The sequence below is a fragment of the Athene noctua genome, chromosome 1 (genome assembly GCF_965140245.1).
Source record: "Athene noctua chromosome 1, bAthNoc1.hap1.1, whole genome shotgun sequence".
NCBI classification, from domain to species: domain Eukaryota; kingdom Metazoa; phylum Chordata; class Aves; order Strigiformes; family Strigidae; genus Athene; species Athene noctua.
The window spans coordinates 260,938,593-260,962,995 of record NC_134037.1 but is presented as its reverse complement, the minus strand read 5'-3'; the positions used below and the strand labels follow the sequence as shown (position 1 = coordinate 260,962,995).

The 24,403-nt window shown below is 44.7% G+C and overlaps 2 protein-coding genes across 5 annotated transcripts in view; both read right to left on the bottom strand.

Annotated features, from left to right (window-relative positions):
* The window catches only part of INTS4 (integrator complex subunit 4), a 37,380-nt gene extending 25,193 nt beyond the window's left edge, over nucleotides 1–12,187 (bottom strand). Inside the window, exons 1-10 of one of the 2 annotated variants that reach the window (XM_074918434.1) lie at nucleotides 12,106–12,187; nucleotides 11,224–11,418; nucleotides 7,837–7,954; nucleotides 5,321–5,427; nucleotides 4,925–5,110; nucleotides 3,259–3,309; nucleotides 2,550–2,638; nucleotides 2,166–2,286; nucleotides 1,570–1,641; nucleotides 363–537 (exon numbers count right to left, since the gene is read on the bottom strand). In XM_074918434.1, the coding sequence (XP_074774535.1) occupies nucleotides 363–537; nucleotides 1,570–1,641; nucleotides 2,166–2,286; nucleotides 2,550–2,638; nucleotides 3,259–3,309; nucleotides 4,925–5,110; nucleotides 5,321–5,427; nucleotides 7,837–7,954; nucleotides 11,224–11,418; nucleotides 12,106–12,159 (1,168 nt within the window). In that variant the 5' untranslated portion in view covers nucleotides 12,160–12,187. The remainder of the gene's footprint in view (nucleotides 1–362; nucleotides 538–1,569; nucleotides 1,642–2,165; nucleotides 2,287–2,549; nucleotides 2,639–3,258; nucleotides 3,310–4,924; nucleotides 5,111–5,320; nucleotides 5,428–7,836; nucleotides 7,955–11,223; nucleotides 11,419–12,105) is intronic. The other variant, XM_074918442.1, reaches the window with a different exon arrangement.
* Nucleotides 12,188–13,493: 1,306 nt separating this feature from the next.
* On the bottom strand, nucleotides 13,494–18,998 carry KCTD14 (potassium channel tetramerization domain containing 14). 3 transcript variants are annotated; one of them, XM_074932917.1, is made up of 3 exons: nucleotides 18,869–18,998; nucleotides 18,762–18,791; nucleotides 13,494–16,055 (listed from the first exon to the last, which is right to left on the bottom strand). In XM_074932917.1, the coding sequence occupies exon 3, from the start codon at nucleotides 16,017–16,019 to the stop codon at nucleotides 15,384–15,386; it is 636 nt and encodes a 211-aa protein (XP_074789018.1). In that variant the 5' UTR covers nucleotides 16,020–16,055; nucleotides 18,762–18,791; nucleotides 18,869–18,998; the 3' UTR covers nucleotides 13,494–15,383. The 3 variants fall into 3 exon arrangements, with proteins under 3 accessions (XP_074789018.1, XP_074788998.1, XP_074789008.1); XM_074932897.1 differs by having other exon boundaries at nucleotides 18,762–18,998; XM_074932907.1 differs by having other exon boundaries at nucleotides 18,771–18,998.
* Between the last annotated feature and the right edge of the window lie 5,405 nt (nucleotides 18,999–24,403).

Genomic DNA, 24,403 nt, shown 5'->3' with positions numbered 1-24,403 from the left:
TAGAACCACATGCAACCGTTACATTTAAGTCAATAAAAACAATAATCCCAGCAGGTTTCTGCATAACATACGCAACCACTTCTTAACAGGTATTTTACTAAAACTTTACCATTTATAGGAAGCTATTTTTTTGTCTACTCAGTGGAACCTTTCTAGCCAAAGTTCTGCGCAACACTGTAGCATCTTTGAAACAGATCATAACGGAATAAAAACCCACCGCCCTGAAGTCCACGATTTGTTAAAAATACCCAAACACAATAGCCAAGTGACGTATTTTGACCAAAAAAACACCCAGAAAACCAAAGTTTATTAGCCAGCCCATACCTCCTTCTTTAGTCATTCCGTAGTAGGTTAACACTTACCATACATCTCATCTTCCAGGCCATGAACAAAAGCCCCACAAGCTCCGGATTCAATCAAGTTCACAGCGCCTGTATCAATTTCTTCTTTGGGAGCATCATCTCCCCACTTCCTGCCACTTGAAAACTCCCCAGAGCTGTAGAGTTCTTTGGCTCGCTCATGTGCAGTGCGCTTCCTCTGTTCAAACAAGTTTTTCAGTTACAACCACGGTAAACTTTAAATATGACCAAACAAAATATTAAATGGCTTTACTGGATTTGAAAATAGATGTAGCTAGAGGCTTAGACGTTGACACACACATGCAAATGCTAAGAAAAGCAAATAGTACCTTCTCTTCTATGAATATTTCTAGTTGCCAGTAACAATTTGTACTTCGAATGTTGGGAAACGATAATAACTCATATATTTGAATTAACATATTCTTAGACATCCATTATAAGAACAGCCAAACTGAGTCAGAGCAAAGGCACATCTAGTTAAGTATCTAACAACTAATCTGCAAAAACCAGATGTTATCACTTTAAAGTATTTAACTGCAGTTTAACAGTTGAACTGCAATGACTATCAATACTATACAGAGTTCAGTAATGTGTAAATGCAATATTCATTCAGCACGCCTGCCAGTCCATCTCCTCTCCCTCCACACCGTACAGAAAGGTGTGTGGCACTTCCTTCAACAGCCTTTACAAAGCAGCCCACAAAAACCAGCAGCTCTTCATCATTCTTTCCTAGATAGAAAAACTGAACACAATACCTCGAGCGAGTTGCTTAAGGAAGGAATTTTACTGAAAAGTTTTGTTCATAGGGCTCAGGAGTCCCAGCCTTTAGCTACTCATGTCTCTTGAAATGTTTAGGTCTACTGGTCAGATCTTGCAGGATGTTTCCATAAACTTGCTCCTAAAACTAGGATGCAGTCTTTCTGTACACAATAAATCTTTTAGCCAAAAGACTGCCAGAAGAACACAAACATTTACCTCTCATCTGTGAAACCTGAATAGCCTAGAGCTGTTTACTACAAGCTTGGCTAATGAAATCTAAAACTAGCAATTGCTTCATGGACTTTAATCTAAAAGAAAACCTGTCATCATCAATTAACTCTCAGCATCCCTGAGGCAAGGACGTGGTAAACACACACACTCCACATTACATACCTGTTGTGCCATTTTAGTACGGTACACACAGTAAAAACAAACCCAAACATTTACATACCCTCAGATCTGACATGAGCTTCTTGTCAAGGGTCTGCTCTAAGAAATGGGAGCTAACTTGTTGCATGGAACCCTAAAGAAAAAAAAAAGCAAAATTCAAAAGGAAGAAATGGGATTATTCTAAATTCACCATATAATTTCCTGATTATATAGAATATATATTCCAAGACAACTTCTAATCTTATCTACTGATTCTTATAGCTTTATATAATGCTCGACACTATCATGTGTCAGAGTCTAAACAAGTTTACTTAAGACAGTCAGAATGGCTTATTTTCCCACTGAGGCTAACATGGCCTTTCTTGAGTTCAGTTGGTTTACATATCCTGTGCTGGAGAAGGAGGAGGAGGGAGTTATGCGAAGTACTTGGCTTTTTCTTGGATACCCAACCCTCTACTCTCAAGGAAAGAATCACTGCAGAGCTCAGCTGAGAAACTTCTGGGTTTCCTCAACCTCTCTTATTTCTTTCTTCTCAAAATTTTGGTAGAAATTTACCTATACAGTTTTTAAACATCCTCCCATATTTTTTTTTTTCAAATATACATGAAAAGCAAAAGTAACGTACGATGAACTGTTTTCAGCTAGATAATGACTTACCAATAACTTAGCAGCTTGTACTCTAACAACCCAGGAACCATCGCTAACCATATGACAGATTTTTCCAAATGCATCATCAACCAAGCGAATTTCTTCATTAGAAGAAGGAATCGGGACAATGCTAACACAGAGAAACATAAATCAGTATGCTGATCACACGTCATGCTGGATGGAATCAAGCAAGAAACAACTATGCTGAATTCCTATGGATGTGCAACAAGTACCAGGAAGCGAAACGTCATCCGGATGAGTGTTTTCTCATCAGTTATCAGGAATTTGCACACATTTGCTAACAACTACTCCTGAGACTTACTGGCATAAAACTCTTGGGATTAGGATGATTAGTCTGCCAATACTTTGAGTCACTTTGCATACAGGACATACCTTTCAGGGTAAAGCTGACTGAGGACCCAAATTAGCTGAACTGCAGCACTGCGCACTTGCTCATAATCATCTGCCAACAGCTTGCAGGCCTGAAAGAAGATTCACAGTCCAATATACCTGAAACATCTCCCACACTTCACACAGCGGATTTAGGATTCTCACCATAAATCAGTTTGGACAAATTAAAAATCAGGATGAATTTACTCTTCCCTTCTACTCCCTAGTATTTCCAAGTTTAATCAGGTAGACCAGTTTTAATAAAGTCAATCAAGCACATGCTGTAAAACTCTAGAATCGCCTGCACTATGCAGGAAGCACAAAATGTGAATCTGTAATAGAAGTAATGCGATACAGGCTTCAGCTGTGCAGCTCTACTGACATAACAAATACAGGCTTCATGGGTACTCTCCAATGAACAAAGGTTTAAGACCTGAAGATTGCCAGCTGACAGTAATAATTACATAATGCCTTGGCCTTCCCCTGATTATTTCCCCCAATAAACAACATCTATGAAAGCACATGCTTTAGTGTGCTCAAGCACAACAGATGAAAAACAGATTTTTATTTCCACTGCCGTAGGACTATTAATAAGGAATACAGGGAACCTAAGTGCAAAATACTCCACTTCCATTCAGTGCCCTCCTCATCTCAAACACTGTCAAAAAGCAAGATATGCAAAGAAGTACAAAATAAAAACATAAGGTTTTACCTGACTGTAAATAGCTTGCTGTAATTTTAATCCTCTTTCATGAAGCTGCAGCTACAGAAAAAAGAAATCCACAAGGAAGTATAACTATAGGTTTAACTGACACAGACACAGTTTTCATCACTGTTTTTTCTGCTTTGAGTAAACTTAGTTGCTTGCATTTCTTGCTTACTGCTATAATTAAAATATTTCATTATCTTGGCTGTATTTTAAATACTAATCTTGACATCAGTATAATTTTTTTAAACTTTACAGCCGTTCATACTTCAATTGATCAGGAAAATACAACTGATATAAATACACTGTTTGTCCATTCTCTCAATCTTCAAACAACTGTTTAATGTTAGCCATATTCAACCATAATTAAAATAGATACATGAATCTTCAAAATTTACTACCATTCCTGAAACACAGACCCAAAAGCACCATTGCCAATGAGTTTTCATGCCCCGTAAATCTTTCAGTTACAGAACCAGAGGAATAGCAAAAACTGTTCTACTAAACATTGTTTCTACCTTGAGTAAGGTAGTATCATGAATCTGACTAATAAACAAATACAGTTGGCAAGAAACAGTTGCTTTTCTATATCCACTTCTTCAAAGTACAACCAGCCAGTGACAAAAAAATAAAAACACAGTAGCAAGGAAAACTACGATCAAGAATCCTCAAAGTGGTTAGTGACCCTGAATTCATTCAGGATGTTTCCGTGCTTCAAACAACAGAAAGACAGTTATCTTTGTGCTGTAATTATAAATTCAAGTCAAAAAACTTGCTATGGATTTGGTTGAATGCCATGGTAAAGGTCACTCAAATGACTTTAAAAAAAAGCTGTACCAACAGAAATCAGAATAGAATGAAAATGAGGGATGAGTGCAACCTCCAGCAGAGGGAGATCCCAGACAGGTTTAAGTGCAATCTGATCTCCTCAAATGCATCCTGCTTCTTTCTTTGGAGTTTAACAGCATTAATTCAAATACCCTCAATTCAAATACCCTTGTTGACCATCATGTTAGATGGGATATTGTTATAAACGTTAAGGGTACTAACAGAAACTTCCCTATACCCATATACTCACAGGCACCTCACATTAAGCAAAACTCTCCAGTGCAGGGTCTTTGCTTGCATTTCTGCAAAGCCAAAAACTTCTGAAGGGTCCCCACACTCCAGCCCACATGAAAAACCACTAAACCTCATAAACAGCTAGAGAATGTGACCATGCGGCAAAACATAAACGTTGTTTAAAAACATACAAACAAAATTCTTCCTGGACTTAACATACAGGTTTCCTGCCACAAGCAGCTTTCTATGGCATGATGGAGTACTAGTGGCTTATTGTAATTCTGGTAACCAATGCTAAATCACAAAATACAGATTTGCCACTAAAAGAAAGAGCCTATATACTCTCAAAAGAGTCAAACTGAAAAGCTTCTTGAGCTACAGCTGAAAGAGAAGTTATTATGAATCACTAAAATACCCTTTGAGATGTCACATTACTCTCCTGTTTCAAGACCTAGCTTATTTTTTCAGGTAAATTTAATATGATAAATGGACCTTTACTAAATTAATTAAATAATCTCTAACCCAAACCTCTTTGGATTAGTTTGCAGCGCCCTACCAGCTTCCTCATGTAACCCCGAACAGTTTATTCCACTGTACCAGCAACACTTACCATGGCTTTTATAGCTGCAGTCCTAACACGAGGGTCCTGGTCATTAAAATGATCTCCTATTATCTTCTGTACATCTTTGGCAGCCTGGCTTTCAGCTTCTTTTGCAGCACCTTTTTCCACTGGTCCAAGACAGCCAATTAACTGAAGACACTTATTTCTTACACCATGAGAAGAATCGGTCAGATGCTGTGGAATGGAACAGAAGAACAGATGTAATTGGATTCTTATTGTTCTTTCACCCCTTTGAAACAATCAATCATATTAAGATTCCTAGCAGTTAAAAAATGTTAGTATTGAACAGTTTGTTGAGAGAAGTGATAATTATTTAAACTCTCACTACATATTTTTGTCCTGTGGCAGTGACAGAAGACTCCTGCCCCAGGGAGGCTGCCTTACCTTGCAGGCTACCTCTACCAGTCTCATCCTGACAGACGGATTCTCTGTGAGCTTTGTGCCAATCACCAACAAGGTGTCCAGCAGCTGAGCGAGGACTTGGTGAGATTCTGCAAAATAAAACAGTGAAAGGCTATGTACCTCTTTACCGAGCTCCTCACCAGCTACAGAATCACAGACTCATCGAGGTTGGAACGTCCTCCTGAAACCTTCTCCTTTCAAGTCCAGAACAAGCCCAGCTCCCTCAGCTTCTCCTTGCACCTCAGGTACTCCAGGCCCTGAGCACCTCAGTGCCTCTCTGCTGAACTCACCCAACCTTACCAGCACTTACCTGGCACTGGCGAGCCCAAAACTGGATGTGATATTCGAGATGTGGTCTAACCAGTGCTGAGTAAAGGGGAATAATCTCTTCACTTGACCTGGGAACCGGTCAAGGAGTTCAACTGTTTATACTCCTGTTGATACAGCACGGTACCAATGAGCCTACACTGCTCACTTGTGTTTAGCCTACTGCTCACCTGGACCACCATAACACTTTTACCTCTAAACTGGAGAGAGATGGGTTTGATGGATGGACTGCTAGATGAGTAAGGAACTGGCTGGATATCCACGTCCAGAGTTACAGTCAATGGCTCAGAGCCCAAGTGGAAACCAGTAATGAGCAGTGTCTCTCCAGGGTCTGTACTGGCACCAATACTATTTAATATCTTCATCAATGACATGGACAGGGGGATTGAGTGCACCCTCAGCAAGTCTGCAGGTAACACCAAGCTGAGTGTAGTGGTTGACACGCCTGAGGGACAGGATGCCATCCAGAGGGACCTGGACAAGCTCGAGAAGCAGGCCTGCGTGAATCTCATGAAGTTCAACAAGGCCAAGCGAAAGGTCCTGCACATGGGTCAGGGCAATCCCTGCTATCGGTACAGGCTGGGCAATGAAGAGATTCACAGAATCATTCACGTTGGGAAAGACCCTTGAAATCATCGAGTCCAACCACCAGCCCTACTCTACAAAGTTCTCCCCTACCCCACATCCCCCAGCATCTCATCTAAAAGACCCTTAAACACATCCAGGGATGGGGACTCCACCCCTCCTTGGACAGCCTATTCCACTCTCTGACCACTCTTTTGGTGAAAAATTTTTTCCTCATGTCCAGCCTGACCCTCCCCTGTTGGAGTTTAAAGCCGTTCCCCCTTGTTCTGTCCCTGATCCCCTGTGAGCAGAGCCCAGCCCCAGCCTCTCTGCAATGTCCTGTCAGGAGCTGCAGAGAGGGATGAGGTCTCCCCTCAGCCTCCTCCTCCTCAAGCTAAACAGTCCCAGCTCCTTCAGTCTCTCCTCACAGGATTTATTCTCCAGTCCTTTCACCAGCTTCGTTGCCCTCCTCTGCACTCGCTCCAGCACCTCGAGATCTCTCAAATTTGAGAGACTGAGAGCAGCCCTGTGGAGAAGGATTTGGGGTGCTGGTGGGTGAAAAGCTGGACATGAGCCAGCAAGGTGCGATTGCAGGACAGGTTAACTGTATCCTGGGCTGCATCAAAGGAAGCATGGCCAGCAGGTCGAGGGAGGGGATTGTGCCCCTCTAACTCCATTCTTGTGAGACCCCACCTGCACTGCTGTGTCCAGTACTATGTGGTCCTCAGCACAAGAAAAACATGTTAGAGCGGGTGCAGAAGAGGCCACGAGAATGATCAGAGGGATGGAACACTTCTCCTACAAGGACAGGCTGAGAGAACTGGGGTTGTTCAGCCTGGAGAAGAGAAGACTCTGAGGAGACCTTAGAGTGGCCTTTCAATAGTTAAAGAGGGCTTGGAAGAAATATAGAGACAGATGCTTTAGGAAGGCCTGTAGTGACAGGATACAGGACAATGGTTTTAAACTGAAAGAGGGCAGGTTTAGATTGGGCATAAGGAAGAAATTGTTCCCTGTGAGGGGGGTGAGGCCCTGGCACAGGCTGCCCAGAGAAGCTGTGGCTGCCCCCTCCCTGGAAGGGTTCAAGGCCAGGTTGGACGGGGCTTTGGGCAACCTGGGCTAGTGGAAGGTGGCCCTGCCCGGGGCAGGGGGGTGGAACTGGATGATCTTTAAGTTCCCTTCCAACCCAAACCATTCTTTGACTCTATAAATGACATTAAACCAAAATCAAACTGCATCAAGTAAAGCACATACAAACTGTGAATATAACAGAAAATAAAAACTGACTTTAAAAAAGCCACAAAGAGGACAACCTATCCTTTCCTGTTTATTACAAATCCAGTGCTAATAAACTAATGCCTTCTTGCATTAGCAGCAAACTTTGCACTCCCTTAAAACAAAGGTATACAGCAGGCAGGTCTGAGGAACATTTTTCTCCTCCTTGGAACACGGTATTGTCTGTCATCATTCACAAAAGCAGAAAATAAATACTCTGAGCAAGAATTCCCCATTGTACACTTCAGATGTAAGGGCCTTGTTACTGTCTAACTGCTTAAAAGACAGCGTGATTCTGCCTTGATCTCAAGCACCACCTGAAAGGCAAGACTTACTCTCATTTTGAAGTGTGTTAATGGCATCATCCATAATGCAGTCTGGGGAAAATCCTGCAGTCTTCGATAACAAGCCCAGCAAGGAAGCAATCTTCAATCTGACAGAGGCATCATTCTCCTGGAAGGAAACAAAAGACACCCTCTTTCATTTTCCAGTTTGGAGAGCATAAAACACTACACACAGGCAGGACCCATATATAATTCAGCACAAGGGTCTGAATTTTACTGTCAGGCTGCTTCCTCCTCTGCACATCCACAGCACACCCCACAGAAAATTAACCATACCAGAATGTTTGCCTGTCAGCTTCCAGTACATTTCAAAATGATTCTTTTATTTGTAATTTCTCAAAATGACCTTAATATTGTTTGAAAATTTAAAGTTTAAATAAATCAAGTTTTCAAGATATCAGAAAATTCGCTGTTGATAATGTTAATATCTTTGCAAATTTTTAACGAACAAATGGGAGAATTTTAGAAGATGAACTGAGACCAACAATCTCTTGACCTCTGCTAAACAGGAGGGACATTTGGCTACAGAAAACAACTGTTTCTCTTAATGGTGGGGAGGAATCCTGCCAATCTTTATCAAAAGAAACCCATCACAGCAAGGTAATAAAAAAAAAACCAAACCAGAAGTATATGTTAGCTGCATACATCTGCTCATTCAAGCAACAAGCAAAAGCTGTCACAGTTGATAATTACAGAAATAAACTTCACAAATTAGCATTAAATTCATTTTAAAGGTTCATGCATTTCAAAGAGTTATTACTTCAAGTCTTCTACAGATTCATGCACACAAGACTTCTGGTCATAACCGTAAGTGCTCTCTGTCATCCCATTGCTGAGGATATTCAATACAGGTTGAAAGACAAAAAGAAGGCTGGATTTCATACTTAGGTCTTACCAAGGAACTGTGCAACGCTGAACACAGAGGTGCAGAAATAATGCAATTACAAATATTACATCTTTCAACGGGTGCAGAAATATTACAGTTACAGCTTTTATGTGTAGGAGACTTCCATGTCACACACAACCCCCAAATGACAAATGTGATACTGTGGGAGTAATCTCTCTCTCAGCTGAGCTGAGAAGAATTTTCTCTTTTCTGGGCCGAAACTATGTGCCTGAACAATGGTTACTGTCATTCGACTACTTACATCACAGAATTATCTCGGTTGGAAAAGACCTTGAAGCTCCTCCAGCCCAACCATGACCCTCCCCCTGACCGTTCCCAACTCCCCCAGATCCCTCAGCACTGGCTCAGCCCGACTCTTCAACCCCTCCAGGGATCCCGGGGACTCCCCCCTGCCCTGGGCAGCCCATTCCAACGCCCAACAGCCCCTTCTGCACAGAAATCCTTCCTCAGAGCCAGCCTGACCCTGCCCTGGGCAGCTTGAGGCCATTCCCTCGGGGCCTGGCGCTGGCTCCTTGGCTCCAGAGACTCATCCCCCCTCTCTGCCCCCTCCTGGCAGGGAGTTGCAGAGGGCCAGGAGGTCTCCCCTCAGCCTCCTCTTCTCCAGACTGAACCCCCCCAGTTCCCTCAGCTGCTCCTCCTAAGACCTGTGCTCCAGGGATAGGATGCATGGATTTCCACAATATTGTGGTGTTCACACACCCGGTGTTTACTCTCCATTACTGATGTTCTTTTAATAACAGGACATCCCTCACCATGAATACAGAAGAAATCAATGATTTTGAAAAGGACACTTATAAAGGCACTTTTAATACCCTTACGAATAATGTCTGCAATGTTATTATTGAAATACAAGCATCCTTCCACCCCAGAGGGCATCTTCTCCCTCCTAATGGTTTGTGAGCTGGAAATTATAGAAAAGCATCCTTTTAGTTTGCAGGTCTGATTGCCATCTCCACAAACAAAACAGCAGTAAGTAAAGGTGCCTCTAACGCCTCGTCCCGACCACCCTCATGAATTGGGAAGGGACCTTCCAGATTGCCTCAGGCCACTCTGAGGACACAACATCCCTGACAGCAACACCAGCTTATACAGTATCCTGTCCCCCTGGCTTTCCCCCACACATCGCAACATGCCCCTCGCTCAGCTCTGTTGATTCAATCGTCAGCGGGGTCATGGGAGCTATGGATGAAAAACAAAGAAGAAAGAAAAAGCCAGATTATATTTTTGAACCGTTTCAGAGGTCAGCAGGACTGCTTAGGGGCTGTCCTATCACAATATAAAAGAATGAAGGAGCAGGAGGCTGTGGCACCATCTTAAACAAAACAGTAACACTTCAAAAAACTCATCATCACACAATTAGGTTTCTGAAAGATCAGTTCAAGTGCAAGTTTTCTGGAGATACTAAGAAACCAGTTTTTCAGAAAATTCTGACCTTAATTAAAATAACGTCAGCTACAGGACTGCAATGCTTTTAAAAAACTCATTTCTGTAACAGGCTGTGCACTGCATATGTGACCTGGTCTATAGATTTAAGAGTCTCTCTTCTAATACAGGCTACAAACCAAACTTCAAACACAAACAACCTGTATTATTTGATCAGGAACCACAGTTTTCTTCAAAGAAGAAGAAATAAGTTGGGTTCCTTAAACTGTATACTCTTTTGAGCAGGAACCAGTCCAATGACAAAAATAAGTTTCCATCAACAAAATGTAAACCAGTCTCAACACACAAGCCAAAGCAGGTTGAGTACAGAAATATATAAAATACAGTTTAGAGATTTAGTGTAAGTTCAAAACAAACTCAATTGTAAAAAGACAAACAGCACAGCACACGGACATTTTATGACAAATGTTCCAGCCTACAGCACAGCTTTGCCAGATGCAATAAAGTTTTGCTTTATCAAGTAAAGGATCAATATCTGGATACTATGAAGCATATATTACTTCTGTTATTTATTTTTTATTCTGCTGTTAAGATTTTTTTGATAAAAATTTTTCAGAAGTGTCATTTTAGAAATGCTTAGTTTGCAGCATAAACAATAGCTAAAAAGCTTCTCCGCTGCAAGAGGAAATTAAGAGCAAGGTATGGAAATATCAGTCAAGAAGGATTTAGATAAAGCTGAACCAGCTCTGGACAGCTGGGTTCCCTGCAAAACTTCTTGTCATGTGTTTTGTCCCTTGTTAAGTTAATTTAAGACTAACCATGCAGCGCATCTGCAGGGATAGCACAGTCACATCCTTGTCACAGGCTCCTGAAACCATCAGCAAAGGCACCAAGACACATGATCAGAAATCACTCTGGTAAAGGACTACAGTCACTCACTCTCCCCACAGAGCGGTTCCAACAGACCAGGCTGTTGGAAATCGAGGCAGCAACACAGGAGGCTGTGACTCCCTGTTCCATATCTAACACCAAGAAAACAAGACCAGAAGGAGGATTCTGGAAGCACACATGGCTCCCATGTTCAGCACCTTGTAATAATGCTCCAGCAGGATCCTGACAACCCCTTCCACGCTCTCCACTTCCACTGGCTTCCTGGCAAACTGGAGCAGGTACTGCAAAGCGTCTGCAGGCGAGGTGGCTTTGCACAGGTCGACATGGAGCGCTGCTGACTTGCTGGGCTTGGTCAGCCGCAGCTTCTTAGAGGACAGATCCTCATGCTGCTGCTGCGGGCAAAGAGACACGGTTCAGAAACACAAAGCAAGTCCTGACCTACTCCTTCCCCAGAGTGAACGCTGTCCCAACACTAAGCCCGAGAAAGCTCCTGTGCCCCGTGGCAGACACTGGCCTCTCACTCAGCTGTGTTAGGAAGAAACATCCCCAGCCCCCTGGGGTACCTCCTGCCCTACCCAAGTAGCCCCTATCTCTGGGAAATCCTGCCTCTCCCCACTGCAGCACAAATCCAGCCCCTTCCGACCCCAGACAACCACCCCGAGGCAACCACGGCTTCTCCCATACCCACCAGCCTAGAGCACCCCAGAAATACACTGCCGCCCCCCCCAGCCCGGGCTAGAGAAAGTCGCGTCCTCCTCCCCCCAGCAGACGCGGCCCTCCCCGCCCTGAGGGGAGCACTACTCCCCCCGGCACACACCCTGAGGCAGCCCCCTTCCCTGCAGGCAGCTCTGGCCTCCATAAACCCAGGGCCAACCCCTCCCGCTCCCCTGAGGCCCCTCACGGGCCGCCCCAGCGCCGAGGCCCCCGGCCCAGGGCGGCGGGCAGCACTCCCAGGCTAGGCCCCGGGCTAGGCCGGCGGCTTTTCCCACAGCTCCGCGCCACCCGCCTCACAGCGGAGTCGGGACTGTCCCCCCCCACCGCCCCGCTTGGCCCGGCCCGGCCCGGTGGCGGTGCATTACCTGGACCACCTTAGTAAACTCCTCGTACACCCGCTTCTTCAGGTGCGCCGCCATGTCGCGCCTTGGCCCTCCGCGGCCGCCGTATGCGCAACCCGGAAGAGAAACCACAGAGACGCCCGAAGGGAGGCGGCAAAAGCAGTGTCTTCTCTTTCCAGCTGGAGGCCGCACTCTATGGTCGGGCGGCTGGACCCTAGAGGGGGCGGCCTCCCGTTGCCACGGCAACGCGGGGCTGATATGGCGGCCGCGGCCTGTCCCGCCCCGCAGCCAAACCTGACGGGGGGGGGGGCGTCAGAACTGTCAGCCCGGCTCAGTTTTCCCCCCAAATACCCACCAGTTTAGTAAATCTTTGATGTTAGACCACATAAAGACCAAAATATAAATAACATGGCTGGACGTTTCCAGGCAAGCTTGTGTTAGATACACATGAAAGCTTAGCACAGCCTTCAAACATGTCTCCTTCGAGGAGAGGGGAAGGGGGCCCCACCAGCAAGGAGCCCCCTGACAGACCCATGTCTGGTTAGATGACAGGAGACACGGGCAGCAGGTACGTCTGTGACACTCGGTGGCTAAAGGTAGCTGAGGGCGGCCGTGGTTTGGTCGCATCTTAGAGATGGGGTGATTTGGAAAGGGGGTGAAGGAGGGCCACGGAGATGGTCTGGAGAACCTACCCTACGAGGAAAGATTGAGGGAGTGGGGTCTCTTCTGCCCGGGGGGACCTCAGCACAGTGTTCCCTGTACTTAAAGGGCATCCACAAAGAGGATGGTGGCTCTCTTTTCATGAGGAGCCAAGTGGAGAATGTGATGGATGGTACACTGTTTGTTCATCAAAATCAGAGAAAAGACAATGGAAAGGTGAACTGTCATATGAACTATTGCACGTTATATAGAACTAACAGCAAGTGCTTAACAGAACTAACATGATAAAAGGATATTGTGTAAAAGAGAGAGAGAAAGGGGGAGGGGAGCAACGAGAGAGAGAAGTGTCTGTACTTTATAAAGCATGAACAAGGACGTCCATAAATCTCCTTACTCAAGACCAGTAATGAGCCTAGACTGGTAAGAGCACTGCAAGCTTGTAAAATCATCACGTCCCAGGCGAAGGATGAAAAGTACACTGTGAGGAGGACCTACGGCCTTCCTCCCGAAGACCACCGCCCATGATTTGAAGACCCCGGCCCGTAATTTTCAGCAGCATCTGCGCAAGCGTAAAGGACTGATAAGCTAATTACCATACGAAGCGGGAGTAGGCGGGTTAGGTAATGTATATGTATAGGCATTTAATGAATATGCAATGTTTTATAGTATAAAATTAAGACAAAATTCCTTGAGAGGTGCGGGCCGTTGTTGGAGCAGGAGACTCCCCGGCCGCCCAGCGCTGTTTTGCTTGTTGCCGCTTGCTAAATAAAGAAATTGGAAACTCTGACTCAGCCAATTTTAAGAAGTCAGTTTATAACAGAGAAGCCAAGGGTTAATAGGTGCAAGTTGTACTGGGAGAGGTTTCTTCCCATTATAAGAAAGGAAATTTTACAGTGAGAGCCATCGTTCACTGGAACAACCTCTCCAGGACCGTGGTGGAGGCTGCATTGCTGGGGGTTTTCAAGATGTGATGGGACAGGGTGCTCAATAATCTCATCTAGCCTCCCTTTCCCACCAGAGATTGGACCAGACGATCCTTCGAGGTCCCTTCCAGCCTGGACTGTTCTGTAAGACCATCCTTGATAAAATTATTAAAGTTTCTCATGATAGCAGTCCTGTAGTCTTACGATGTTGGTTGGTTTGAGGCTTTAACTACCCTATAATCAGAATTTTTTTCCTAATATCTAATTTTAGTCATCTCCTTTGTTGTGACTTAAGCTAGTTACCCCTTCCTCCACTCTTAGTACATACAAACAGTAACTGATCTCCTCCTTAAAGCAGACTTCTGTCTACCTGAAAGCCTTCTTGGTCTCTTCTTCTAGGCTAAGCACCACTGACTGCTTGGTTATGATCATAGATGTAATCATAGACCCTATTTTCTAGACCTTTTTGCCTTCTGAGACACTGATTGTATCAGGTCTCAAAGAGTCCCCTCATACCTACAGCAGAACTGCCCTGAGGTCAGTGGTGTGACTCCTATCTTTCACTGGGGGGAAATCTGCGCTAGGATGAGCACATCTGAAACCAAGCTTAATTAGGAATGATTCAAAGCCCTTAGCATAAAGATAGAACTTCGGGTCTATTTTTTTTATTTAATATCCCAGAGATTATTGTCCTTAACTGGAAAAAAATCCATGTTCTGAGACATAAATGTCATCATAATCAAATTAGCCATTATGATTTTCAGAGTGATTAAAACCAAGCTAACAGCCATCTCCAGTATAAAAATAAACTTTGGAGTACTAAGATTTTTAAAATACAATGTAGGACCCAATTCATAGTCTGTAAAGGAGACTGAGGTCCCAGACTGTCACTTCACTATCACTTCCTTCCCACCAAATCATGGTGGAGTTTCCCTATTCTTCCAGCAGCTTATATATTGAGCAATAGTATCATAATAATGATGAATGTCATAAGAAAAAGATTAAAATAGTGTGGCCTGAGACAGGAGTGCATGTCCTTAGATTATGAACTCCTCAGATCAGCAATGGTATTTTTACCTTTTGTTGATCCTGGACCATGGCTGAGGTTCTCTGTCTTTCCTTCAGAATAAATAATAAATAATGGTAATAAATACATTGGCTAGAGAGTGGGTTGTCTACTGGAGGAACAAGAGGAGAGAGGGGAACACTGAAATCCTTCCTTTTAACCTAGGTTCTGGTATGGAAAACAGTGAGAAAAAGAGCTTTTGCCTTCTTGTTAGGGATCCAAATTTAATTTGAGCCTGTGTTAACGCAGCTGTCAGTGTTTACATCCGGAATTGTGCATATGTGACCTGTTCCCTTTCCACTGAGAGACCGACTCCACATGTCCACGAGACATATTTGGGATTATTAATTTCTCTTAGGTTGAATGAGGTTGGCTTGACCCTCAGGTCTGGCTCTCTGAACTGAAGTAATAGTCAGCAACACTGAAAATTATTCTTTTTCTTGATACCTTTTAAATTGTACTTATCCCCTAAAGCCAAAGTAAACAGTGGCTCTTAAGTGCTCTTTAATTTGGCAGATGACCAAAGGAGATCCTTTTGTTGGTCCATGCATTTCTTCCTGTCCCTCTGGTAGTCCATGGCTTAGTCTCCATGGCCCAAGTTAATTTGTTTTAATAATTGCTTTCTTCCATTCCCCACCAATGGTGGCACTTTGCTACCACCAGGTGAACAGGAACTTGTAGAAGAAGTCATGCGATTTGAAGCGAAAACCTTTTTCAGCAACGTGGGGCTGAAAGGATATTTTGTACCCTTTGGCTTCAACATCCATTTGAATGCAGTCCAGCAGATCAGAAATACTTGGTGCTGCCTTCCAGGGGCCAAACTTGACGACGGATTTTTTATCCATGTCCAAGCTGTTCAAGGCATCCTGACATCTGGCCACATCCTCCTCGGTTCTGACCACACAGACGATGATGCTGGACCGGCGGGATGCGACCGCTTCTGCCCTGGCGATGCGGATCATCAGTTCGATGTTCTCACTGTAGTTGGGGACACGAGCCAGAAACTGCTTCCTCGCCACGAGCTCCCCAAAGATCTGCGGGGAGTCCTCCAGCTGCTTGATTAGAGGTTCGATGTCGTAGAACAACGCTTCCTTGTAGACGTCCTGGATGCACTGGGTGGGCACTTGGTTACTGCGCAGGTACTCCAAGATGTATTTGAAATAGGTGCCTGGCCTGTCGATGAAGAACCTCCCTTCAGAGTCAGTCCTGAGTTTGGGCTGGCCGCTGAACATCTCTGCTAGCTTGGAGCCAGGGTGTTTCTTTAAGGTGCTCAGCATTGTCGTGTACATCTCCCCACCGACATTTAACTCCACGATTGGTGACAACTGCAAGTATCACAAGGGGACAAAAAGCCACACGCATTACTCGTCTGAGGCTGTCAACAAGCGTCAAGGAAAAGGAAAAAAAAAAAAGAGGCGATTGCAGCTGAATATTGGAATGATGGTGTGAAAAGTGGTGTAAGCCCCCATCTCCTGGAGAACAGACGGGAACATGAACCCCATTTATTGCTAAAAGGAGATGCAGGATGTTTATACAGCCCTCATAACCAGGGCAGCAGAGACTTGGGCATTTCTAAATGGCTAAAAGTCCTCACCACATCTCTGGGATGTAAGAAAGTGTTTTGCTAGTGAGGAAGAGGGACAAGAAGTACCTAGGGGAAGCTATTAGTCACTACAGGATTCAACATGGATCTCGCCAGTCCCACACTGGCATCGCCCCTGTTGGCCACTGTCCCTCCAGCGAGAGCGATCTGTGAGCAGATCATGTGCAGAGGGACATGGATAGAGCTCAAAGCTGTGCAACTCCATTCTTCTCACCTGAGCTGCTGTTTTCTCTTCAAAGGAGAAAAATAAAGCTCTTTGAAAGTTTAAAAATGGGTGGAATTGGCTTCCATTCATTTGGGGGTTTAGTTAAAAATACTGAAGTAAGACAGAAAAATCCAGCATGTCAGAGGTGAAGCACAAAAGCCGTTTAGCAAAGCACTTTAAAAATGTATGATAGCTTTAGCTAGGAAATAAAGGAAATTATTCATGCAGAGGTGGATGTATTATTCATCCAGAGGTGGATGTAAGAAGGAAGAATGTAAAGTTTGGATTTTTTTTTGGATTTATTTTATTTCATCACACATTAACACCACTGCTAACTGAAACACATTGGAGGAGGCCTGAATGCCTGGAAAGCTGGACTTGGTGTCCAGTCTGACCTTCCTGATGGTTCAAGTGGTGAAGAGTTTTCACAACCTCCCTTTGTACTCAGTCATTTTTATAATTCTCGGTAAAGGAAAAGGAGAGAATAGAAAGCAGGCAGTTATTTTCTCTCCACCACCAGTGCTGTAATGCAAGTCACATGCCTGGCCAGGACCACACCTACCATTGGGAAGGCATGAGTCAATAAACAACTTTTTTTTCCAGGAGCTCACCTGCTCTTTCTTGGATCCGATCACGCAAGGATCTGCCTCAGTGCTGCTAGTCACATGCCTCAAGTGAAGCGTGTACTTAAGTGCTTAGCTGGATCCCACAGGTACAGACCCACGGGATGACGTGAGCTGATCTCACAGCTCACACCAAGAGAAGGGGGAGCTCCTGCTGCCCTCTCCCCTTTCCATCCTTGCACCTACCTACGTGCTTTTGTTGCTCACCTCCTGCCAGCTCTGCTTCTCCTTCATCTAACTGAGCTGAACTGGCTCACAGAGGTTTTAACAAACAAAAGGAAGGGACTCCTCGGAATATCCAACCTGGAGCAGAGGGAGACCTTCCCTTTAGCAAGCAGCAAGTTATCAGACTTAGCAGAAATTTGCTCACAGCCTGGGCAATCCAGGGAAACAATGGAAGATTCAGGCCAAAGACCCAGCTGGAATATTGCTTTGCCCTAATGTGGGTGGCTTCATCTCAAGGGCAAACATTTACAGTAGGGCCAAGGAGACATAAAAATTATTCTGTCTGAGACTATCTGGTAGTTCCCACCCACTGAGGAACATAGCCCAAAGCTGTTCCTTTAATAAGCCTCTCAGTTAGGAAATTTGCCGTTAGTGCAAGTGGTAACAACAGTTTTCCCCAGCAGGGATCATTTGATAGGAGGGTCTCATGCTTTTGAGCCTTTGCTCCTTTTCCAGATGGCAGGTCAGATGTTTCATGCTGTTTGTCGCCAATACAAGTGGATAACATGTTCTTCATTAACACACCCAACTAACCTTATGTTTCCAGATCTTGATTAACGGTTTTGGCCTGGGACCAAACTGGTTCCCAGTGGCCTGGGAGTACTGGCACCAGCTGATTCCCAGATCTGTAATTAGCCAGCGAGGTGACACTTAGGAAAGTCATTCCACCTATCTGTGCCCCCATTCATTAATCTGAAAAACAGTTACGTCCTTGGGGAAGCATTTTGCAACCTAGACCTGAAAAGTGTAACACAAGAAGGCTGGATTTTTTAAAGACAGAGAGGTCTGGGGGAGAGGCTGTGCAGCTACAACAGAGAAGACAAACTGGTTAGCAATAAACTGAGGGCAGTGGAGGGGAAAAGGAAAACGTCATCTGATCTCGTTGCTGATTTCTGCCTAGTAATGTGCTGCTTGTCTGAGATTGCCATTAATTTTCCTTAGAGCTAGAAAAACTACTGCTCCCACCTGATGATTCTGCACATCTACAACACAGGGCAGCTTTTGCATGATTAGAGACTCTAAAGAACAGTTGAAACCCCCCAAAACTCACCACCAGCTTTTATTTAGGGATCTGACCAGTTAAAGTTCATATTAAATTAATTCCACCTCTTGTCAAAGGAGAAAAAGAACCACTCGGGTCATTTGCTGTTGCCAGTTCTTGTCTGCCTGCGAGGGACATGGCCTTTCTGTAGGCAAACTGGTGCAAACAGGTCGGAGTAAGACACGGCTTTTTACCTAGAATCCTCTTCTTGGTCACATATCTGGCAAGCCTTGTTGTCTTAAAAATAGCAGGTGGGGGTAAAAAAACCCTCTAATGTAGCCCAAAGGGGATGGTTTGATCCCACAAGAGGAAGCTGTGCCCTGGAGCTCATACCTTACTCACTGTATGCAGGCTGGCGGTGACCTGCTTCCCAAAGGGCTTGTGCTCCGATGAAATGCTCATCTCCCCCGAGAGCTGACGGCTCAGTGGTGTGGCAAAACCCGCTGCTCAGTGCTCGGGTCCTGCCCCACACGCAGGATGGCTCCCCACCACGCTCCAGTCCTTTTTCACTTGTTTTTGTCTTGGTTGGGTCAGGTTTTTTCAAAGTTCCCAGTCCAGCTGCTGCTGTGGAAGCTCCGGCTTTGCTCCAGGCACAGCCCTGGTAGAGGTTGCAGGTGTAGGGAGAGGGGAGGGAACAGCCTGAAAGCGGAAGTTATTTGTGCATTAGTTTTCTGGCAACCATCAAGGTGGAGGGTGGACCTGGGCTGGCTGCCAGCACGCACCTCCTGTAACACTACCTGTGCGGTGACTAAGAGCTGAATAATCCTTTCTGAAGGAGGCCGAGTGCCCAGAGCACCTCTGAGGAGCCCCGCAATGTCTGCCTGTGTGGCCGCCTCTGCCTCACCAACCCGGTATATCAAAACCAGTAAATATTTTCACAGCTTTTCGGCCTCCGCGTGCTGCTGTTTTAAACCATCTCATCGATCCCATTTGTCATACCCATCGTTGACAATCTGTTCAAGGTGGTGACATTTTCTTCCTTGCCAATACAATCTCTGGGCACTGAGTAATTTGTGCAAGGTAAATAAAACCAAACCTGAATCTCTGCTTGAGCCTCGACTATTCTTTTCAACTGGTCATAAGTATTTGATTAGTATCTTTGCGTGATATCACTTCCTAATATCCTGCATCCACCAAATATTGAACGTGGAGAGCACCACAGATTGAGAGGTGGTGGGACTGTTTGTTGCAGCACTGAAATACTCACAAGGATGTCTGTGTTCACTTCTTAAATGCAGAGGATCAAATCAGAGAACTCCTCCAGATCTGGACCACAGGCCTGCAGAGTCTCATTGGTTTTAATCTAGGTCTTTCCGAGTGCACTGTTGCTTTCAAATTTGCCTTCAGGCCACTTATCTCTTCTGTGTCTTTGTTCCATTATGGTGGCAAAATTGCCATGGAGTATTTGTTCCATTACAGAGGCAAAATTGCCATGGACATGATTGTCAGAGGTATAAGTCAGTGTTTGTAATGAGAGACAATATATTTTATTAGATCAGCTGATACAGAGGGATAAAAACATCCACGCTTTAGGGAATACAAGGCTTTCTCAGGTCTGTCAGCTTCTGTTTAATTTTGATTGGGTTTTTTTCAATTTTTTTTTTCAGCTTCTGTTGGTGTAATAAAAGGTGGTATCTCCTCTACCAATGTCCTCTACCAATCTCCTCTTGCCTTGTCTTTCATTTCAAGCTGCTTTCTGATACCAGCAACCAAAGGGAAAATCTCAGACAAATACAAGCGCTTCCTAAAAATCTTCCTGGGGATGATTTTAGTGATGAAAAATGACAGCATGCTATATAAGGAAACCACTTACCCAATATCTGCATTGTGCTCATGGACACCAGCTTTGCTGGTTCTGCATCTTCCAGGGATTTTGCTATATCCTCCCAGAAGACAACATTGATCTGACCAGAAGCTTGAGGCATGAACAAAAAGTGTTATAATTTGTACTGATTCACTCACCTTGAGAATAAAGCCAGTCCTCACCCAAGGCTCCATCAAAGCTGGACCCGGATTCTTTTGAATGTTTTGTGCATTTGGCTGTAACTCTCATTGAACCCATCTTACGTTTTGCTTCTGCTGCTCTGAAGCATCCTGAGGGATCCTCAATCATAACCTGTGTCCGAGTTATCTCTGCTGTTTGAATTTTCCCTTTGCCAGACCAGAAGAATTAATAGTGCTGGATGCACTGGTGAGGTCTGTGTGGGACCCCAGGTTTTGTGACTGGTAATAAGTTTCTAAAAATCATTGCTTACTGGAAAACAAGAAGAGCTGGCAGATGGGCATGTTCTGGGCCTTTGATTCCTGTCAATCCCATTCTTTGGGCTGTCTCATATAGGTGCTTCAGAAAATACCCTGGATATAACTGTCAGAGGTGGAGTTCAGACTCGTTCTATACCGCACATCTTAGATGCTGGAGGTGATAACCTTTCCTTCTGCAGCTGCAGAACTGGATATACAGGCAGACCATCACCTCTTTGCTCCCACAAGCTTTTCACTAGGGAAGGGGTGAAGAGCAGTAGAAGAGGTAATTTTGTTCAAAAGGTCATCTGGAAGGTTCCTCCAAACCAGAATCAAGGGTGGCTGATGGTGTTTGAGGCCAAACCTTCAATGCCACAACGCAGATCCTTACCACTTCAGCAAAAGGAATTGTTGTTAGCTGATGTCCACAACTCTCTTCTACTGCTAGACCAACCGCAGCTGGTCCTTCAGTCTGAAGAACATACTGGTCTAGCTCCCCCACTCTTTTACTCCTTTTTTTTTTATCTTGGCCACTTTTGCTGGCACATCATGGGACAAAGAATCAGCCTGAAAGTCTGTGAAGTATTTTGGCTGGAAGTCACCAGGTATGTGAAAAGTCTGATTGTTATTATTTGTGCTTCTGCCAGGACTTTTTAATCCCACCAACTGCACGACTTGCTTTAAGATGCCATTTTTCAGTCCTGCTATACAAATTACTCCCAGTTGGACTTTTTCCCCCTTTTCAATAAGGATTTGATTTAAACTGCCAAATTAATCTGATCTCAAAAGAGGCCTTAGGAAGAACTTCTCACAGCCCAAGCCATTGGTGTATTGCTGCCTGCCTGTGGGGGTTTGGTGCCTTTTTTTTAGGTGGTCACACCAGAAGTGGACCACACTTCTGAGCTGTTTGGTGTCACAGCTTTGCTGTTCAGGCTCCCAACTCTTCAATCGAACCCCTCAGTGCCTGCACCAAGTGGAAACAGTTGCTCTCGCAGTTTATCAGTCCTCCTTTTACCCCGTGGTCACAGCCATGCTGAGGAAGCCAGTGGGTGGGGGAGCAGCCCATGAAAGGCAGAAGTGGGATCAGGGTTTTGGAGAAGACTGGAGGAGGCAGCTCTGACAAGGCTCTCAGCAGTCCATGATGCTGGTAACAGTTAGCTCAGGCTACTTCGAATTTTATTCTTCCCTTGAGAAAGAAGTAAAAAGCGAAGACCATGAAAGTCTCCATGGCCTCGGGCAACCAGGATCCTGGGATTCCCAGAACCACCAGCTCCATTGCAGCTGCTGCTCCACATCCCCTGGAGAGGTCTTGGCTGCTGCTGTGCTGTTTCAGGGAGGTTAGCTGGGTTTCTCCCTTTGGGGAATGGGATTTGATTTTTATTAAGCTGGAATTTCCACCCAGGATCTCTGTTGGGCTTTATGTTTGTTACCAGTTGGCCTGGATCCCTGAAATCCTTCATCCTTTGGGCCTTTTAAAGCTACGTCGGATGCAATGATGGTCTGTTGGAGGTCCACCTGCTTGCTGTTGAGCAGAGAAAGAGAACTCTGAGGATGTTTGCAGAGGAGATCAGGCAGGATCAGCAAGGTCCTGTCCTCAAAGGGGAGTCTGCTGAGACCTACTGGAGAGGTCAGCTGCCCAAATGGGTCACAGGACCATGAGGAGAACAAGGAAGAAAAACCAGTTTGATGCTCCTCATTCCTCTCCTGACTCCTCCAGCACAGCAATGCCTCAGGCCTCCTGCCTATTCTACTCAGGGTGGCCACTGGCCCTGACATTTATCTTGTAGATATTTCAGAAGTAGATTTCCCTCTGCCCACATGTTTTTTTAACAGAAGAGGAATATTTCCAAGACTGTAAACTCTTTCAGGAAGGGACAATCCTTTCACTGTCTTTGCATAAAGGATTAGCCTGCATAAAGGATTAGGCTGTCTGTGGACCTTGTATGAGCAACCACAGTATGAATCACAAGAATAATCATACTAATGCTGAGAACTTCGTGTCTGCCAAAGACTGAGAAACTTGACAATGGCTTTGTGGGGAATAATCATGTGGTTTTTGAAATTTGTATAAATATGTACATAACAATGAAGTAGAACATCTCTATGCTGGTACATACATCAGTTTGGAAAATAGTGTTAGCCATAAAAGTATTTTTAACAGATTTCCTTAACACATTGAATTGGCAGTGTCTGTTTTAAGAGTATTAGATCGACAACATTCAGATTTGGGTTTTATGCCCTAGTACAAGTAAATACACTAAATCCAAGGAGAAAGAAAATAATTACATGCTTAAAACAAGAAGGAAAATGAAAAGTTTGGATGTGGAGAAGCAGCTGGGAGCAGCTCCTGTTTGTCTTTCCCCTCTTGTTCCCTCTTCTCCAGTATCTAAGTTTCTCAAGGGCATAACATTCTTTTGCCTGGAACAGGGAGGTGACAATCGATAGCTGATCTCCACCCTTCGTGGTGTGTTGCAGCCACTTAGCATTATCACTGCTGGGAGTGATGATAAGTCAATGGAAAGGGCACCTAAAGAAGCTGATTCCCAGGACCCATCTGTGTCAGGGCATCTCAGTGGAGGAGATTCCTGTGGAAACTAGAAGATAAGCCAGGTTATTTTAAACATCAGTGTATGGGTTAGCAAAGAGGAGAGGCAAGAAACTTGGCGCAGCTCTTCTGAGCTCCCACGCGATAGTATTTGCTCCAGCTGGAACCTGACAAGGCATCCGAATCTCTGTCCTGGCCTTTGCCAGGGTATGCATCAAGTGTGAAGGTCACAGGAAAACCAGATTTTTTTGGTCTTTTGAAGCACATGTTGGGAACTGTCAGTGCTGGGTTAACGGTTGGACTAGATGATCTTCAAGATCCTTTCCAACCTAGATGATTCTGTGATTCCGTGATTTGCTGACTCCTGGAAATTGCCAGGTTGCTCTGGTGACCTGTGACAAGCCTGCACAATTTGTGAAGCGTCTCTTTGTCAACCGTCATGAGACTTGGGATCCAAGAGCTCACTGTCCTCACATCAGCTTTCACTGACACTGCTCCATCTGCAGCCTGCACGGCCAGATCCTGGGAATTTGTTCCTGGTGGAGCCAGCAGTGCCCAGCGAGGGAGAGACCCACATGTTGGCAAACTTCTAGCATAGCCAGGGCAAAGTGTGATGTGGCTGAAAAGCAAAACCATCAGCACTTTGCTTTAGATCTGCCCAGGAATTGCAGCGGTGCAGCTGGGCTGGTGGCTCTGCCTTCCAGGAGCCACTCCTAAATCAAACAGCCACGTGCTGTGCAAACACCATCGGCATTTCTACCCGCTGCCGTCCAGACATTTATCAGTTCCACCCACCTTCATGGACCTGGGGAATGCATAGCTGGTGGCTTGTATCAAGATCTGAGCTGGCTTTGGGCAGGACCCAGAACATCATCAGAAGCCAAGGGAGCAAAACGCCTCCTGGCCAAGCAGAATCATACAAGGAGTGCTGGGCAAAAAATATAACGTTCAAAGATCCTTAATTCTATGTCATAAATTCTTCCCTTCCAAAATCTGAGTCTTCTGCCTCCCCATGAGAAGTTTTATCTGAAACAAAGATTAACATGTATGCATATATATCAAAAATTATACACATGGAGTGTGTATCTCTGTATAAGATGTGCATATGTATCTTACAAATATTTTTATCCCCTCCCCATGTATATGTGGGAGTTCTTTTTATTTGCATTCTGGTTTTGAGCTTTAAAAT

Coding starts and splice junctions, on each gene's coding strand:
- KCTD14 (XM_074932897.1), bottom strand. CDS start 18,830: ATGAGCATTTCATCGGAGCACAAGCCCTTTGGGAAGCAGGTCACCGCC. Junction 16,056..18,761: donor GCCTGCATACAGTGAGTAAG/GTATGAGCTCCA, acceptor TGATACTTGCAG/TTGTCACCAATCGTGGAGTT.